This window comes from Talpa europaea (genome assembly GCF_964194135.1).
Source record: "Talpa europaea genome assembly, chromosome: 10".
In the NCBI taxonomy this organism is placed as follows: Eukaryota; Metazoa; Chordata; class Mammalia; order Eulipotyphla; family Talpidae; genus Talpa; species Talpa europaea.
Genome location: NC_140077.1, coordinates 99460988 through 99479308, shown reverse-complemented (window position 1 = coordinate 99479308; position 18321 = coordinate 99460988). Strand labels below are relative to the sequence as shown.

Here is an 18321-nt window from a genome sequence, read left to right as displayed (position 1 = left end):
GGTTTTGGAGTTAGTGCATTGATGAATGTTCTATTATTTTTCAAATCATTGTAGAAGCAATCAAAGTGCTCACAGTAGATATTTGTGGTGGGGAAGCTACAAAGGGACAAGAATAGTCACTTAGGTGAGGACTTTCCAAAATAGGAGTGTAATAAAAAACAAAACAAAACAATTTAATATAGTTCATTTGGGAAGTAATTTCAAGAAGCACAACTCAGAGAGTAGGAAAGTGAGACAGAGGAAGGAAAAACAGGGTAGGCTCAAAAAGGAGGAAGGGAAAAATTGGAAATGGAAGGAAGAAAGGGTTGGGAGGTGCAGTCATGAACATGATATCACTATAGGCATCAAAGGATTCTATTCAATATGGACCGTGAGAAGAACCTTGTCGAAGCCACATCAGAATCTTCCCAACCAGTGGGAAGTTGTGCCTGCTACCTATTGACACATATCACTCTTTTTTTTTTTTAAAGATGTATTTCATTTATGCATACAGGAACTGGGGTGTAGGCCAGAGGTGTAGGGGGAGGATGTGAGAGGATTCACCAGAGACAGAGTAGGGTGCAGAACAGTGAAATACACTGTTGAGGGGAGCAGTGGGCGGGACAGAAGAGGTTTGCTGCACCATGTGGGTTATCTCCCTGGCCAGGGATCGAACTCATGAAGCAGTGGCTGGTGATAGCTTGATAGTGCTGAGACTTCAACCCTACACCACCAGGGAGGTCCTCATGTCACTCTTAGGTTGGCATTACAAATTCCTGGCACCCTTTGTCAAACAAAACTTCCTGTGTCAGAGTCCTTGGGAAGAAAGGCAGAGAAGCAGATTTTTAAAGTAGCAGGTTTGGGGGGATGTCCACCACTGTGCTGAGGTGAGCTGATCAGTACTGTCTCCAGCATGGCCTCATGAAGGGGAGACTGATTTAATACGTGGCTGATCTCAGCCCCTAAGGGATAGCCACTCCCCAAGATTGCTATAAACTTATTTTCATATCCTCACGTCCCATTTTTCTAGTGAGTAAAATTGCTAGGGCAGTACTTCTCCAACTTTATCATCAGAATCATCAGGATTCTGACCATTCTACTGATCTCTGTACCTCATGTCTAAAGCCTCTGTCAATAGATGAGGGTGTGCCCTGAAGGATGGCATTTAAAACCAGTTACTGAGGTTTCATGCCCACAATCGCACTTAGAGAATCACTGAGTCAAAGTGATTTCCCCTTGAGGCTTCTATTTCTATCTCTCCCCATACCTTGGACTCTCATATTACTGAGTGGAGGGCAGTGAGGGGTGAGGAGGGAGGGGTGAGAAGAAATGTCACTGTCCTCACTTCCTGCTTCCTGCTGTTGGATGAGTTTATTCTAATCTGTACATTGGCCTTGCAGAAATGAGTGAATAAAGAGGTTCATTCGATTCAACTATGCAAAAAGTCCATTGCTGCCCTTGACTTATGCCACTGTCTCTAAATAGCGTTGTCTAGAAAGGAGGTGATGCTTTGATGTCTCTATGTCTGGCTCTCTTGTCTTTCTTTTAGATGTTTCCAAACTTTGAAGAAGAAAAATACAGATGTTCTATATAGACACTCTATAAAATCAGCAGTGTTGTGCAAAAGTTTTTTTATATGAGTAAGAAAACATATCCATTTAGAATTTTGGGTGAAGACTTAAATGATATGGAGAGAAAAGTAATAGCAGACCTATGAGTCTATTGTGAATATGGACAAGCTTCCTGCCTAAAGGGTAGTGTAAACACTGAATGATTTTAAAATTTCAAACATTCTGTATCATAAGCTGAAGATCTAAAGATGATTTGCTTTATGTAAAAAGAAAAAGAAAACCATGAAATGAATTCCACTGGTAGAGTCAAGCTCCTTTGATTTATACAAATGTTTCTTCTGACAAGGACACAGAAGCATGCTCATATTTCAATAATCTAATTTTGCATTGTTTGAAAAGAAACAGGGCTATTGATAGACTTTTATTTGGCCAGCATCAAGGGATATTTAAATAGACTTTGCACTTCAAAAACACTCTTTCACAAATTCCAATAACTTGCGGTATTTTCAGAGCTTTATATGGCAATCAATGAGATATTTTATTTTTATTACTAATTGACAGATTGTTAAGATAAATATGTTAAATTTCCTATGAAAACCTGATTTTCTAAAGGTCTTTTAACCTCTTCTGAAAAGTGGATGGAAAATAGAAAATGAGTTAAACTAGTTTTAGAGATTTATTGTGTCCATAAATGTGCTATTTGGTTAATTAATTTGCATTTTCTTGTATTTTTTTTCCAGCATCAAAGCTCATTCCCAGATATTCTTTTGTTTTTAGCCTATAAAGATATTCTGAGTAATCTCAAGTTTACTGTACTCATTTATGCACAAAACAGACATTTAAAGTTATTTTACGTGCAATGCAAAACAACATAAAACCAAAGAAAGGGAAATGCTCAAGGGAGGGTCTCTTGCTTGTGTAGCAAATCACATGTGGAGCTGCTGTTTTACCCCACTGATTTCTAACTATTTAATTATAAAGTGTCATTAGTCTATTGCAGTTTTGCAGTCTTTTGACATATCAGACACATTTGTGACAAAGATGGTTAGCTACCTATCCAATATTTATCCCCCACCCGTCTTTCCTTCCTTCTAAATAAATGAACCCTCAGACACATTTGTGACAAAGATGGTTAGCTACCTATCCAATATTTATCCCCCACCCGTCTTTCCTTCCTTCTAAATAAATGAACCCTTAATTAGCCAAAAAGATACTTTGTAATATCTGTATTTAGAGTAGTTATTGTTGGTGTTTTCATGACAGTATTTTCAAGTGTGTTTGCCCAGGCATCAGATGTTATTTCCCTCACTCTTTTTTCCTTTTTTCTTGTTGAAATGTGAATAGAAGGACTAGAATGCCTACCACCACTTGCCATTGAGAACAGAAGCTGTGTGTTAAGCACGAAAGGAAATACAGAATCTTGAGAATATTAGGGGGCTGTCACCCTGAACCACGGCAACTGGGCTTCTTTTATGAACAAGTCAAGAGCACTGTTCTAGCAACTGAAGGTAATCTTTCACTGATATATAGATCTATAGATATAAAAAAGAACTTTTTTGAGTGTCTTGGTGGTAGATGTGCTATGGTTATACACATCTGAGGATGTGTAAGCCCATATCCCTGAATTGTATACAGTGATATAAACCAATGTTACCACAGTAAAATAAGATATAAAATTCAGTGGTTTAAAAAAAAAAAAACTAAAAGAAAAAAATAAAATTAATTGCTAGCCCAAAAAACAAACCTGAAAAAACAAACTCAAATATAAAATGAACAAAAAGTAAAAGAACTCAAAGCATTTATCTTGCGACAAGCAGATTCTGATTTAGTAAATAATCACACCAAAAAGAGACAAGAAAAACAGACTTACAACAGACATTTGCACAAGAACACAGCGTCTAGATAGGGAACATTAACCACTATGTCATTTTGACCTGTCCTATCAAGATTACATACCATCAAGTTTAATGGAGATATCTGAAAAATTTACCTCAAATAGTTGAGATTAGAAATACAAGCACACATCCTTTTGCATTTTTTCCTGCTCTCTCCAATAGTTCATTCAAATGTTGCTATTGAGATCTTGATCCATGTTTAGTTGCCAACTGGGCTTTATCAGAAACCAAGACCAAGACCTATTGTGTTGCGTGCCAACAATAGTCAAACCAGGAACACCCCAATCTTTCCACTTTTTAACCACAATTTTTGCCTGACTTTCAAGCAGGGTGTTCATTCTAAGTCATCTTTTCTTCACTTGTTAACTTCAGCATCAAGGATTAATCTCTCACTTCATATCTCTCTGCATTCATTCCTAAATTTACCTCATTAAAGCTTTGATTTATGACTGTAAGTATAGTCTAGTCACAGTGGTATTATCTAAATATTCAACTTTAAGCCTCACCCTTCTCTGATCTCTAGACTTTTATACTAAAGTGTATACTTGACTATTCCACCTAGATAAGCATATTTAAATAAATGAGTCAAATTATATTAATCTTACTCAATTTCCAAATATTCTGCTTCTTTGCATTTAGTGGCATAACCGTTTTGTCTAAATGTTTAGTTCAAATTCCTTAGATTGTTTTATAAGTTTTCTTTTTCTCTTATTCATATGCCAATCCTTAGCAATATAGTCATATCTACTATAAAAGCATATTATAAATTTGAACACTTTTTACCTCATCATCATTAACCTATATTTTAAGTCATATTTCTTCCTTAGACTTTTAAAGTAGTTATTTTTTATAATATCTCAGTATTGCAGTCATTTTTTAAAACAAATCAGAATATGCTACTTCATTGACTACATAATTTGATCACTTCCCATTATCTTCAGAATAAGAATTCAAATATTAATCTAGCCCCACATTGCTCTATATTATCTGACCCCAGGATACCTCTTTAAACTCATGTTCTACTCTCCTCTTAAACCATGCCAACCACACTAAACACTTTCTTTCCCCAAAGAAAGTGAAGTATATTTCTGTTTACTTTTTGTAAATCACGAAAAGGTAAATATACAACGGTAATGAATATGTGTATGTTCATGAGTTATACATGCAATCCTACATCCTCAATTCAACTAATTATCATTTGAATTAAACCAGAAATAAAGATCTGAATGAATGGTAACACACTAGCCAATGTTCATAGTCATTAACCATTAAGAGTATAAAATTTGCTGTGCATAAATAAGATTTCTGTATCATCAAGATCAATTGGACAGATAATCCCATTTAAATTTTGAATGCTTAGTTTATCAGTTTTAAAATCTATATGGTTATTTCATTGTTACTATTCTAAAGATGAAAAAAGTAATTTAAATTTCCTATAGCTTAAATTTTCAATTAGAAGGAGTTACTCAGTATGTCTCATGCAGAGATAAGTGGTGCAATTCACTTGGACAATGTTCTTAACTGAAAAAGGTTGTATATTTTACAATAAATCTCAAAACTCAATAATTCAAAGCCTAACCAAACTCAAAGATTTGAAAATTTGTCTTCCTAGTAACGGTGATATTCTTTGAATATCTAGTGATACCAAAAGGAATTACAGCAACACCACATTTCTTACCATTCACTTGGAAGATATGTGTCTGATAGACTTGCTCATACCCATCTGCAAAGCAGGTATAATTGCCCATGTGAGTCGTGGTCACCTTAGTAATATACAAGGACCCATCATCTCCAAAGTCCTGCAGAAAATAAATTAAATTAAATTAACTACTTGTATTTGAAATGTAACAATTCACTTTATAAAAAGGTATATTTAGATGCAAAGTAAATAGACAGATATTATTATTTAGTTATTAAAAGTATTATTAATCTAATAATTTTGAAAGTCCTCCAGTTACCATTTTCTTAAAACAAGTTTCATTTAAAAAGTATAACCTCGGGCCTCCCCGGTGGTGCAGTGGTTGACCGCTGGGCTGTGAAGCTGCCCGCAGCCTCTGCTGCACCAGTTAAATCCCCATCTGCTCCCCGGCCACTGGAGGAGGGTCCCACATGGCACGCAGACCTCTCCTGCCGCCTGCTGCTCCCCTCAGCAGTGTACTTTGTCTGTTGCCTGTTCTGCTCCCTGCTCTGGCTCTGGTGAATTCTCTCACCCTCCTGCGCTTCTGACTGTACCCAGTGCTTGTATAAATAAATAAAAATAAATCTTAAAAAAATAAAAAAAATAAAAAGTATAACCTCACCCATAAATATAGCTTTTAATATTTATTGAGCATTTAAAATACATATTAAAATACATATTTATTTAGCTTTTATTCAGTACATAGCATACATATATTTTTATAAACCCAGGAACATTATACACAGTAGAATAAAATTTCTAATTTAAAATACCATTTCAAATTTATAGGAAAAAATGCATAACCATTTTGAAAAAAATGAAAAAAATCTCACATTGTCAAAATAAAATTCATGAAGCATCTCCAGAGAAGCAAAGACCTGAAAGTATTCTCTTCCATAAAGACAATGAATGTAGTAGGTTATATTGTCAAAATGAACTTCTTCAAAACTCTGGAAAAAGACAAAGACTGCCACGAATCACAGAGCATTACTCAGTAAAAGTGACTGAAGCTCATTAAGAAAAGCAAGATTCCTGGCATTGCCTGCTTGGCCACAGCTGCATGGCAGCCTTGAACCCGGATGTGCACGGTTCAAGTAGTGAAAACCATCACCCGCATAAACAGCAAAGGGTGAACAGGTTTGGAGCTCTGCCAAAACTCCATTCACAAAGAACTGTCATTATTTGACCCATCATGCATCTCCCTGAAAATGTTTATTTTTATACCTTCTTTTTATTTGAGCAAGAATTAAAGCTCAATTCGTGTTAATGGCCCTACCTCTAAAAAATGTACAGATTCCTGAAATGGAGATACTAGTTGGAGAAAACAATAGGCACAACAATTTTTATTTTTTTATTTTTAAACAATATTTGCTTTTCCCCACCCCCTCAGGTGTAGTCCCCATAGAGTTTCCTTCCCCAAGGCACCCGTGCACCATCACCTCAGTCCCCTGGGCTCCTCCCTCCCTCCCTCTGATCCCTTTCCCTCCTCCTCCCCTGCAGGATGGCTCTGATGTATAATTGTTTTTGCTTTGCTGTGTTTTGTACTGTTATTGTTTTTTTAAACTGATGTCTTATTTGGTTCCCCTATATTCCTGCTATAAGTGAAACCATCTGATATTTTTCTTTTTCCTTCTGGCTTATTTCACTGAGCATAATTCCTTCTAGCTCCATCCACATTGCTGAAAATGGCATGAGTTTATCTTTTTGATTGCTGAATAATATCCCATTGTGTATATATGCCACATCTTCTTTATCCAGTCATTTATTTTTTGGCATTTGGGTTGTTTCCACGTTTTACCTATTATAGAAAGTGCTGCAATAAACATAGTGGTACAGGTGTTCTTTTGAATCAATGTTTTTGTGTCCTTTGGGTAGATCCCTAGTAGCAGAATTGCTGGGTCATATGGTAGCTCCATTTTCAGTAGACTGAGGAAACTCCAGACAGCTTTCCACAGTGGAAATAGCTAGCAATGCCAAAAGGAATTACAGCAACACCACATTTTGCACTCCCACAGCAATGTAGGAGAGTTCTTTTTTCACCACATCCTCACCAACATTTGTTGTTGCGTGTTTTTTTTTTTTTTATATGAATAGGCACAAAACTTAAAAGGAAGTTTTCCACATCCTTAAAAGTCAAAAAAACAAAAAACAAAAACTTAAAAGGAAAATATCTCTAAAAAAATTGAAAGGAAATTCGAGTAACCAGGATGCCCATGGGGAGATTAAAAAAACTCTGCATTTTTCTGTGCATCTAGAAAACAATACAAATATACAGTCTGTGTGCATGCCTCCAAATGTTGCATTTATTGTACATTTTGTGAATAGGGTGAGAATCCCTAATATCTCATCTCTGTCTGACCTTGAGTCTCTACACAAGCATGGAGTGAAGACTGAGACAGATTCATAACTGCCTGTGAGAGCATTCATTCAGTGCAGGACACAAAACAAATAGAGCAACTCAGCAAAGTCTGGAAAACTTAATGACTCAAGACATTTAATTACATTTCTGTCCAATCATTAGATTACAACTAATGTAACTGAGCAAAGATTTCAGTGGCCATACATAACAGCCTAGGAAATTATATAAATCTTCTTCACAATTAAAAACTTTCACTCACCTAGGACACTATCAAGAAAATGAAAAGATACCCCAAGAATGGGAGAAAACACAGGCAAATAATTTATCTGGTAAAAGTTTTATATCCATAATACAGAGCTATTATAGTTGAACAAGGAATAGACAACTAATCCAATTAAAATAATGGAAAAATAATTGACCAGATAGCTTTCAAAAAGACTTATAAGTAGGCAATAGTACATAAAAAGATGTTCAGCATTTTAATCATTAGGGAAATGCAAACCATAATAAGATGACATTTCATACCTAGTAGCATGACTAAAATAATAATGAATTTAAAAGATGAACTGAAACAACTGATGGAGAAGATGTGGAAAAATTGGAACCTTCAAAACTGCTGATGGGTATAATAAGTGGTACACCCACTTTGGTCTACAAGTAGCAATTCCTCAAGTAGTTAAATAAACACATTTATCTAATAATTTTATCCCTGGCAATATGCACAAGAAAGTAAAGAAAAATAACTTTCCCTACACACAAACTGCATGTGAAAGTTACAGCAGCATTACACACAATAATCAAAAAGTAACAATAACTGGGCCTCCCCTGGTGGCGCAGCTGTTGAGCGCTGGGCTGCAAAGCTGCCCACAGCCTTTGCAGTGCCGGTTCAATCCCCAGCTGCTGTCGAGGTTCCCCACACAGGGCCCCACATGGGCGACAGACCTCTCCTGCCGCACCCACTGCTCCCCGCACCCACTGCTCCCCTCAGCAATGTATTTAGTGAGTCTGCCTGCTCTGTTCCCGGCTCTGGCTCTGTTGAATTCTCTCACCCTCCCACGCTTCTGACTGCCAGTGAGTGTATAAATAAATAAATAAATCTTGAAAAAAAAAGTAACAATAATTTAAATGTCTATAAACAGATTTAGATAAACACAATGTGGTATATTTATATACATTGAATACTATTTGTCAATGAAATAAATAGAATGCTTATAAATACTACAACATTGATTAAACTGAAAGCATTATACTGAATGAAAGAAGTCAAACATAAAAGTTACAAGTTGCATAGGTCTACTTGCATGAAATTTATAAAATAACCAAATCCTTAATTGTGGAGGATTGATCAGTTTTTGCCAGGAGTTGAGGAGGGTGGAGTTATGGGAAATGACTCCTAATAGATACTGAGTTCTTTTTTGAATAACATAATGTTCTAAATTTTGAGAGATTTGTTCCTTCCCATCTACTGCAATCAAGATTCTTCACCCAATGATCTGAAAATTATCCAGGAATGTAACTTTGAGACTATCTAAAGTACTTTATTGCTACCTGATATATGTTAAAATAGTCTCTGTGTTCTGATACTTTCTTATCTATGTGTTTTTGTTCATGCTGTTTTTTAATCTTTCTTCTAAACGGAAACAGTACCTTCCAGCCACTTCAATACACACTTTTTAAATCATCTTTTCAGACAGCTTTTATTTTTGAGTAGCAAAACTTTTATAATAGTCACTCACTCTGGATAAGCATCAATCTTTTTACTGCAGTTAAAATAAGTCTGAAGGGCCTCCCCTGGTGGCGCAGCAGTTGAGCGCTGGGCTGGGGAGGCTGCCCGCAGCCTCTGCAGCACTGGTTCATTCCCCGGCCGCCAGCAAGGGTCCCACAAAAAAAAAAAAAAAAGTCTGAAGGTTTTTGGTGATTAAATATGTCAGGCATTGTGTGAAATAATTTAAATGATCAAATTTCATCCTTTAAGCAACCATTTTAAAAAACACTACTAAAAGTACTATTTTACATGTAAAAAAAAAAAAAAAAACCTGAAGGGCCTCCCCTGGTGGCGCAGCAGTTGAGCACTAGGGTGCGAAGCTGCCTGCAGCCTCTGCAGCACTAGTTCGATCCCCGGCTACCAGGTGAGGGTCCCACATGGCGCGCAGACCTCTCCTGCCACCCGCTGCTCCCCTCAGCAGTGTACTTCATCAGTCTGCCTGCTCTGCTCTCCCCTCTGGCTCTGATGAATTCTCCCATGCTTCTGATTGTACGCAGTGCTTGTATAAATACAATAAATAAATATTAAAAAAAACAAAAACCTGGAATATGATGTTGTTAAGTTTGAAGTCACCAGTTTTTATGGTACGAATGTCTATGTCTCCTACCAATTCATCTGTTGACATCCTAATGCCTAATATAATAGAACAGGAATTTGGGCCTTCAGGAGGTGATTATGTTATGAAAGCAAAAGGGGTTATCCCATAGAGTTCCTTTACCTCTGCTGTTGAAGGACACAGCAAGAAGATAATGGTTATGAACCAGCAAGAGGGCCATCACTTGAAAATGAATATGCTGGTGGCTTGATTTTAGACTGCTCAGCATCAGAAATGTGAGACATACATTTCTCTCATTTATGTTACTGAGTGTTATTTTGTTGTAGCAAACTGAATAGACCAATATAGCAACCACATGAGAGGTCTAGATTAGCACCCAATAAGAATGCAGGATTCAATTACTTTTGCTCTTTTTAATTCTTGCATTTATTATTTTTTTTTGTTGCGGTAACATTGGTTTACATTTTTGTTTTTCATTTTATAAGTGTAGGATCCCCCATCCAGACATTGTTACCCTAATGCTCCCCCATCTAAAAACCCATTGTCCCCCACCATGGACCATATGTTCTCTTCTCCTTTTGACCTCACCCCTCTCTTTTTCATTCCTCTGCTAATGCCTCAGTTCCAAAGTTAGCATTCAAGTGTTACTGTTTTAGTCTGTCTTTATCTGACCCTTTGTTCAGTTTCTTTATATTCTAAATGCAAGTGAAACCATCAGGTATTTATCTTGTAATTCTTAACACAATGACCTCTTTCCAGATTCTTTATTATTTTAGAAGACCTCAAAATTTCCTGTTGAGATTTATTTATTCAAATACATAAAACCTATTCATTATCTCCATTTGAGCATGAGCATTTCTAATCTTTTCATCTTTCATTTATCATTTTTTTAATCTTTAATAGATTAAATCAAATGTATGATTTTAATGCTCAGCCATGTTAGAGATTTATGGCTTTAGAACAGGCACTCATTGAATCCAGGGACAAAATCTTGCACTTACTCTGAATCCCCATTACACCTTTACAATCTTGCTGCCAATAGACACTCCATAAATACTTCTTCAGTGATTAAATCTTTATGAGCTTCTACACCATTAAAAAGTTGCCTCAAGGCACTGATATCTGGAAAGTTGATAGGAAAAAACCTAAAATAATTTATTTTGTTGCATTGACTGCTTATATTCTTTTTAACACAGTAAAAAGGGAATGCAGAGTAAAGTAAATCTGAAACAAATTTTCAAAATTTGAAAAAAATAATTATGGCTACTCTTAATTGACTATAATCAATCAAACATTTAACCACTAATAGATGTTGAATATTATCAATCAATACATAAGGCCAAAAACAACAGCTATGGATTAATCAGAATATAACAGCTAAATTCTAGGCATTGAACAGATACAAACATTTGCTCCAATCTGAAAGACAAATCCATCCATTAGAAAATGCTAAATTTTAAATTTAACTTTACTCTTCTATTTTATATTATATTCCTCCTCATTGTTTTAAGTTTCATGGAACCAGTATTACTATACTTTAAAAGAGGTTTTCCCTGTAATATATACACTGCTTTCATAAACACTGACATTAAAGCAATTTCCTTTCTAATTTTGATTACGATAATATGCTTTTACTTTGCAATATTGTGAAAGCTATTTTGCTAGCTTTTTATGTGTATGAAATATATTTTCATAAAATAGCAATAAATGTATTTTAAGCTAACTTCTAACATTGCAATTGACTAAAGTGCAAGTATCTCATGATTTACAAAACTTTCTAAAAACAATGGAAGTTTCTTGCTAGTCATTTACTTAGATATTTAAGCTATCATCAATGAAATATAAAATTAAATAACATAAATTCAGTTTGGTAAATTCATTATTTTAAAAGCTTTTTATTAATACAAACTATCTCATATCAATAGACAATGGAAATAAATTCTAATATGGATTGAATTTATGATTTCAGGTTGATAAACACAAATTGAAGCAACTGTATTAATAGAAAAACTAAAAACCAAAATTATGAAAATTATGTGTAACAATATTTTATGATGGAATATGGAAGTAAATAAACATATTTTAAGAAAATAATACTGCAAAAAATTCCATTAATTCCTCCTTTTGACCACATTTCTCAAAATTCTGTTTTAGGGTAAAAGATGAAACTAATCACCACTCTGGACAATCAAGGAAAACAGAAAAGATTGATGAATAGCCATACAAGTTCTGAATGCATGTAGAATTTCATGAAGTTTTATAAATGTGATTTGGAATGCATAAGTGGTTTGTGAAAAGTTAAAAGGAACCTAGAAATATGGAAGTTCTTTAAGACATTCTTGAAAGGTTTTGAGAGTTAAAAATAAGACCAAAAAACTATAGCTATTTCTATAGTTGTAAAGAAAAGCAGTCCAACAAAAGGCTTTTGCAGTTGCCATGAATAGATAGTTACACCAAATGTAGAATCAATACAGTAGGGTGTTGAGATATGATCAGAGGACTAAGAGGTGTTACTCTATTTGTGGTGTGGGAAGATAGAGGAAATTGAATTTGGCAAAATGGAATGGGTAGCATTTGTAATAGCTATATAAAAAGATAACTAAATATACCTACAGCATGAAAGGTCTTCATTGAGAAAATGAAAACTTTGTTGAAGGATATTAAAGAATATCGAACTAAGTAGAAAAAAATGTATAGGTGGACTCTATTTTAAAGATAACAATTTTTATTAAATTAATCCAAAATCACAGTACAACTTCAATGAAAATATCAAATTTGTGGAAATTGTAAGATGATTTAGATCTATAAGAAAAATAATGTACTATGAAAAGCCAAGGCTGAATTGAAATAGAAATAGCAAGCAAACACACTGTACCTCTATCATATTTTGATTCGTGTACCAGATTAAAGATATTATGAAGTTCAGAGAGATAAGAAATTTGTAGGTAGATACATACATTCACTCATTTATATTGTACACACATATATACACGCCAACTTGATGTAACAAACCTAGCATGGCAAATCAGTGGGTAGAAAGAATAGTCTACTAAGTAAATAGGGCTGATACAACTGGAAGGCTCTATCATGTAGGAAAGACCAAAGGGTTCAGTAGTGTACATGAAAGGTAAAACTTTAAATAATTTTGAATAAATTATACAAAAATGTCCTCATCACCTCATGCATCAGGTATTGGATGAATTTTAAAATTAAAAGACCAAATAAGAAAACAGAGAGAATAAATAGAACTGTTTGAAGAAATCTTATTTGTAAAAACATAGTGACAACACAAGCCATATTGACAATGAATTTATTATGTATAACTGAAAAAGGGGGAAAGAAGGACTAACAACTCAATATAAAAGTAGATTTAAAAAAAAAAACAGGTATTTTGTAAACACTGATTACATTTTTCATAAACCTAAATGTTTAATCTCAACTGCTGACAATGAAAATTCTAACAAAGGCAGCGGAACAACAAATTGTTGTAAAAATAAAGATAATATGTAAAGATAAATGAAGCTGAATATGAGAGCATTCTACCCTCAGACATTTCATTTAATAATAAACATACTCCTGCAAATATATACCAAAAAAAATAGTATTGAAGCAACATGGGCTTACAACATTGTATATGATTCAGAGACTGAAGATCACACCTCCTCACATGCATATTGCTCCACCAACCACCACATGGTTACCCACAGTTCTCTCATAGTCCATTGTGCTGCCTCCCCAATTTGTTTTCCTCCCCTCCCTGCCCTTCTCGTAACTTCAGTCACACAGATTTCTTTTTTTTTAAGATTTATTTTTATGCATACAAGGCCAGAGGTGTTGGGGGGGTGAGAAGATTTGACAGAGATAGAGTGGGGAGCAGAACAGTCAGATCTACTTAAATACACTGCTGAGGGGAGACAGGAGAGGTCTGCTATGCCAGGTCTGTGGGTAGCTCCCTGGCAGGGGATCGAACTCGTGCTGCAGTGGCTGTGGATAGCTTCATAGTGCTTCAAGGGCCTCCCGTGTGCCACCAGGGATGCCCTCAGTTCTATAGATTTCTAGGGTTTGTTATTCATTTGGCTTTGCCTCACCTTTTATTTTATTTCTACATAGCCACATATAAGTGAAACCATTTAATATCTGTCTTTCTCCTTCCGCTTATTTTGCTTAGCATTTTCCCCTCCTATTCCAATCATGTCACTCATGGCAAGAGTTAATCTTTATAGCTGTGAAGTATTTCACTTACACACCAAAATTTTGGTATAGTGATATTTAAAGCAGCACTACTTTTTACAATAAAAATCTGAGAAAATAGTCCCCAGATAAAACGCATTAAGACTCTGTCTATGCATACAATGGGAGTGAGTAGTATAAATAAAATTAATCATGTTTTACAAATACTATTCAAAGTGCTTTACATATGTAAAGACAGTAAAGTACAAATTTTAGTGCCCTCATTTGTATAAGCCCTTTCCACTGATCTGAAAGCAATCTGGAAATGTGTTTATATACTTCTGAAATAATTGCACATATATTTATAATCTATATGTTTATTTTATTTTCATATGGTAATAAATATCCTGTTATGTAGCTAATTGCCATTTTTAATTTTGTTATATTATTTAAATGCAGTTCCATCAAAATATAGATGCTCTGAAACGTCAAGATATAACCTTGAACCACCTCTGACTATACTAATTCTTTATATTTTGATAACACCATATTTTACTCAGAGAAGAATCAAGGTCAGAAAGAGTCAATGACTTATCTATGAAGGTTATTAATAGAATGATAAAATATTCAAAGCTAGGCCACGATCCTCTGGAGCCCATGTTCTGAAATACACTGTCTAATATATGGCTCAATATGTAAAATTCAAAATAGGTCAAATAAAACTTTGATAAAATATAAAGAAGAAAAAAGAAATTACTCATATATAACTACTGATAGGAGTTATATCTAGTGAAGAAAGAAAATTTAATTGGAGAAGTCTATAAGAGGTTTCAAATTTATTGGCAAATTTAATTTATAAATAGTTGTTTATTTATAGGTATCAATAAATATATTATTTTATTTTAAATTGCATATATATATATATCTTTGGGTGTGTGTAATACATGAAATACTAAAACAAAACAAAACATCTAACTTAATAAAAATTTCTACTAGGAGGCCTCAAATCGTGTATCTCAACTGTGTATCTCTTTCCCTAAGAATATTTAGGACGTATCAATTCTCTTGTTACTCTAGATAGACTGCAAATGCACTTACAAATTCAATAGAGTAACAACAAAAAAAAAAAAAACACTTCAAACTATATTTTGTCATGTTTTGAAAGAGAATAAATCCTTTTTCAGGTTTCATCAAAAAATGTTAAAACCATAATAGCCAAAGATACTTGCAATCCTGAAAACTATCACATAATCACTAAATTAGTACTATGTACTATAGGGCCTCTGGCTCCATTTTAGGAGATATAAACAGAGGGAGAACATTCCACTTATACAAACAGCAAGCAGATAAATTGCAACATCACACTTTTCTTAAAGCACATCAGAGTGCTGACTTTGCAGGGCTGACTAGACTAAATGTGAAGAAAGTTGGAGAGAATCTCCAGAGAGAGACAAGACACAAGCACCTGCCAACCAGAGAACTGAAAGAAAACAAGGTTTCCAAACAAATGACTATAAAAATTATAAACTAATATTTTAATGACACACTAAAAGCTGTCATGCACAGTTTTGAAGTGTAGAACCCTGGGAGCACAAACACTGGCAGTCCCTTCTCCATGGCCCTATTTGTTCATTAAAAAAGAAAAAAATGTAGAAAGCAGGAAAGATCAGAGAAAACATCCCTCAGTGAAGTCCTGGTGTTGTGTAACAGCTGCTGCTGAGGAAAAACAATACCTACCCTGGAACTTTCTCTGCAGCGTAATACAATCTTTAGCTGCTAAAGAAAGGCGGCAAGTCTTGTCACGTTCAGTGGTTGAAAACCCACTGAGTCTTAGAAAAGGAAAGAGGCAAGAAATATTCCTACTTCTAGAAAATTTAAATGTCTCTTAGCACTGAGGGCAGGGCAGGATCACTAAGAAAACTCAACTCAAAAGACTCAAAGACTACCTAAGGCTGAGCCTGAAAGAAGAAAATGTAGAACACTTCCTGTTCCTTTAACTCCAGGTTAGCAAGAACACAGAAACAAGTGCAGCAGACAAATTGAGGGACAAAAGCATGAAAAGTTAACTTCCCTGAAGTGCAGGTTCACATGGAAAATCAGAAGTCAAGGGTGAACCAAACAGAATCAAGCATATGCACATATGATCAGACTCCCCCACTGAACACAATATAACACCAGAGAAATTTGAAATTGTTTGTCCTTCAAGACATAACTATAGCAACTAACAAAGCTGAAACAGCCTAACTTCCCAATAAAGGTTTAGCAGAAAAAATGGTGTTCCTATTCCCAGGCATGAAAACCGTTTATTTCAGTCCCAAAACAGAATATGTAGATTTTGGCTTAAAATTTATAAGACATATAGCATGCAAAGGAAAAAGAATCTGCTGTTGAGAGACAAAATAATCAATAGAACTAATCTCAAATATAGCCTATTGCTGGAAAAATCAGACAGGGGATTTAAAAGAACTATGATTTTTTTTTCTTTTTTTTTTTTTAATAGAGGCATGCTTTATTTATTTGTTTGCTGGTTTTGTTTGTTTGTTTTTGTTTATACATGCACTGGGTACAGTCAGAAGTGCGGGAGGGTGAGAGAATTCACCGGAGCCAGAGCGGGGAGCAGAGCAGGCAGAAGGAACGAAGTACACTGCTGAGGGGAGCAGCGGGCGGCAGGAGAGGTCTGCGCGCCATGTGGGACCCTCCTCCGGTGGCCGGGGAGCAGCTGGGGATCGAACCAGTGCCGCAGAGGCCGCGCGGTTTCGCAACCCAGCGCTCAACCGCTGCGCCACCGGGGAGGCCCTAAAAGAACTATGATTAACAAGGTATAGACTCTATCTAGTGCAAGGCTTGTGGACATTCATGGAGTCTTGAACATTATTTCAAGACTGGATTTGGATTTGAATAAGAATCAGCTTGCTCTATTCAGGTCCCTAACACCATTTATAGCTTTTTTTTTTTTTTTTTGAGAAGGGCATTATTATAAGGAAATTATCCCTTCCCATAGGACATCTGAAAAGAGAGCAATGTAGTCTCAGAGATTCATAGGGGATGATTAAATAGAGGAGTCCATTAAACACTTCCTGAAAAAATAATCTTAGAGAAAGATTTTAATGATTTCCATTTTTTAAAATTCTTATTTATTCTTATTTTCAGAAGCAGACAAACAGCAGAAATATAAAAAAAAAAGAATCATTATTTTGGAGGGATGGTATATATTGTATCTGTGAAGCATGCAACTAGCAGAACGTTTTGCAAAATCTCCTTGACATATAAAAGCTAGCTGAGCAACAATAGCAGTATCAGTATTATGAAAAGTTCATAAAATATAGCGATAAATTTCTCATACTACATATTACTTGACGATTCCTCAAATCACAAGGTTCTTTGTCCAAGTCCGCAGGATGGTTCAGAATATAAGACTATTGCCTAATTGACAGTCAAAAAATTTACTACATTACTTGATAAAAACCTGTGGGTTAATACACAGTTAGTGAAACAGTGAATATGTCTATTTTTATTGCATTAATACCTACTTTAATATAAATTATGTCTAAATGTTTTAGAAATTTGTTATCCCTTACTTCTTAGTGAAAAAATCAAATTGCCAATATTGTAAGTTTAATAATTTATATCATTTGGTGGACTCAGCATTCATAGATTTTAAATTAAAACATTTAACTCTCCATAAGTAAACTTAAAAGTTTTTGGCATACAATATATCTCACTTGTAACACAATTTAAATTCACAATTTCTCATTACTCATATGAAGAAAAATAATCTTATACTATCAATAAATCTAAGTGACTACTTCCTATGTGAAATCAGTATTTGTTTTTTGGTTTTCAGTTTATTTTATCTATAGAATAGCTCCAGTGAAGTGATATGAATATTATTTAAATAATCATTATTTAAAATCATCAAGTGAGACAGTAAACCTCAGTCAGAAAGTAAAAAGTCATTCCAGATGGCTGTTACAACATGGCACATTACGATAAAATTGAGTAAAAATCACAACCTTTAATTATACCTTGAAGGTTTTGGGTCAGCTAGGAGGTTGTATGAACTGATTGCCCCCCTATTTACAAAACATTAAGTAAGCCTGACACAGTTTCATGAATGCTGGCAGAAGACATGAGATACCTGGTTCAGAGACAAAGGTCTTTATAATTCAAGGCTTATCAAGCAACATGAACTTCATACTTGCATCAATTCTTTTCTTGTCTGGGAACAATGCGGAGCAGCCTGGGTGAATACTGTAGCCAGTTAACACACCTGTTTTTTCTTTTACAGGGAGACACTATTTCTATTCATGCACTATACCAATATACTTACAAATGTAATCCAGAACAA

General features: G+C 34.9%; 1 protein-coding gene across 3 annotated transcripts in view; it reads right to left on the bottom strand.

The window, feature by feature from the left end:
• FSTL5 (follistatin like 5) overlaps positions 1-18321 on the bottom strand; it is a gene marked incomplete at both ends in the record, with an annotated part of 468907 nt that overhangs the window by 131342 nt on the left and 319244 nt on the right. For all 3 annotated transcript variants that reach the window (XM_084246222.1, XM_084246223.1, XM_084246224.1), the window contains one exon: positions 5124-5244. In XM_084246222.1, the coding sequence (XP_084102348.1) occupies positions 5124-5244 (121 nt within the window). The remainder of the gene's footprint in view (positions 1-5123; positions 5245-18321) is intronic.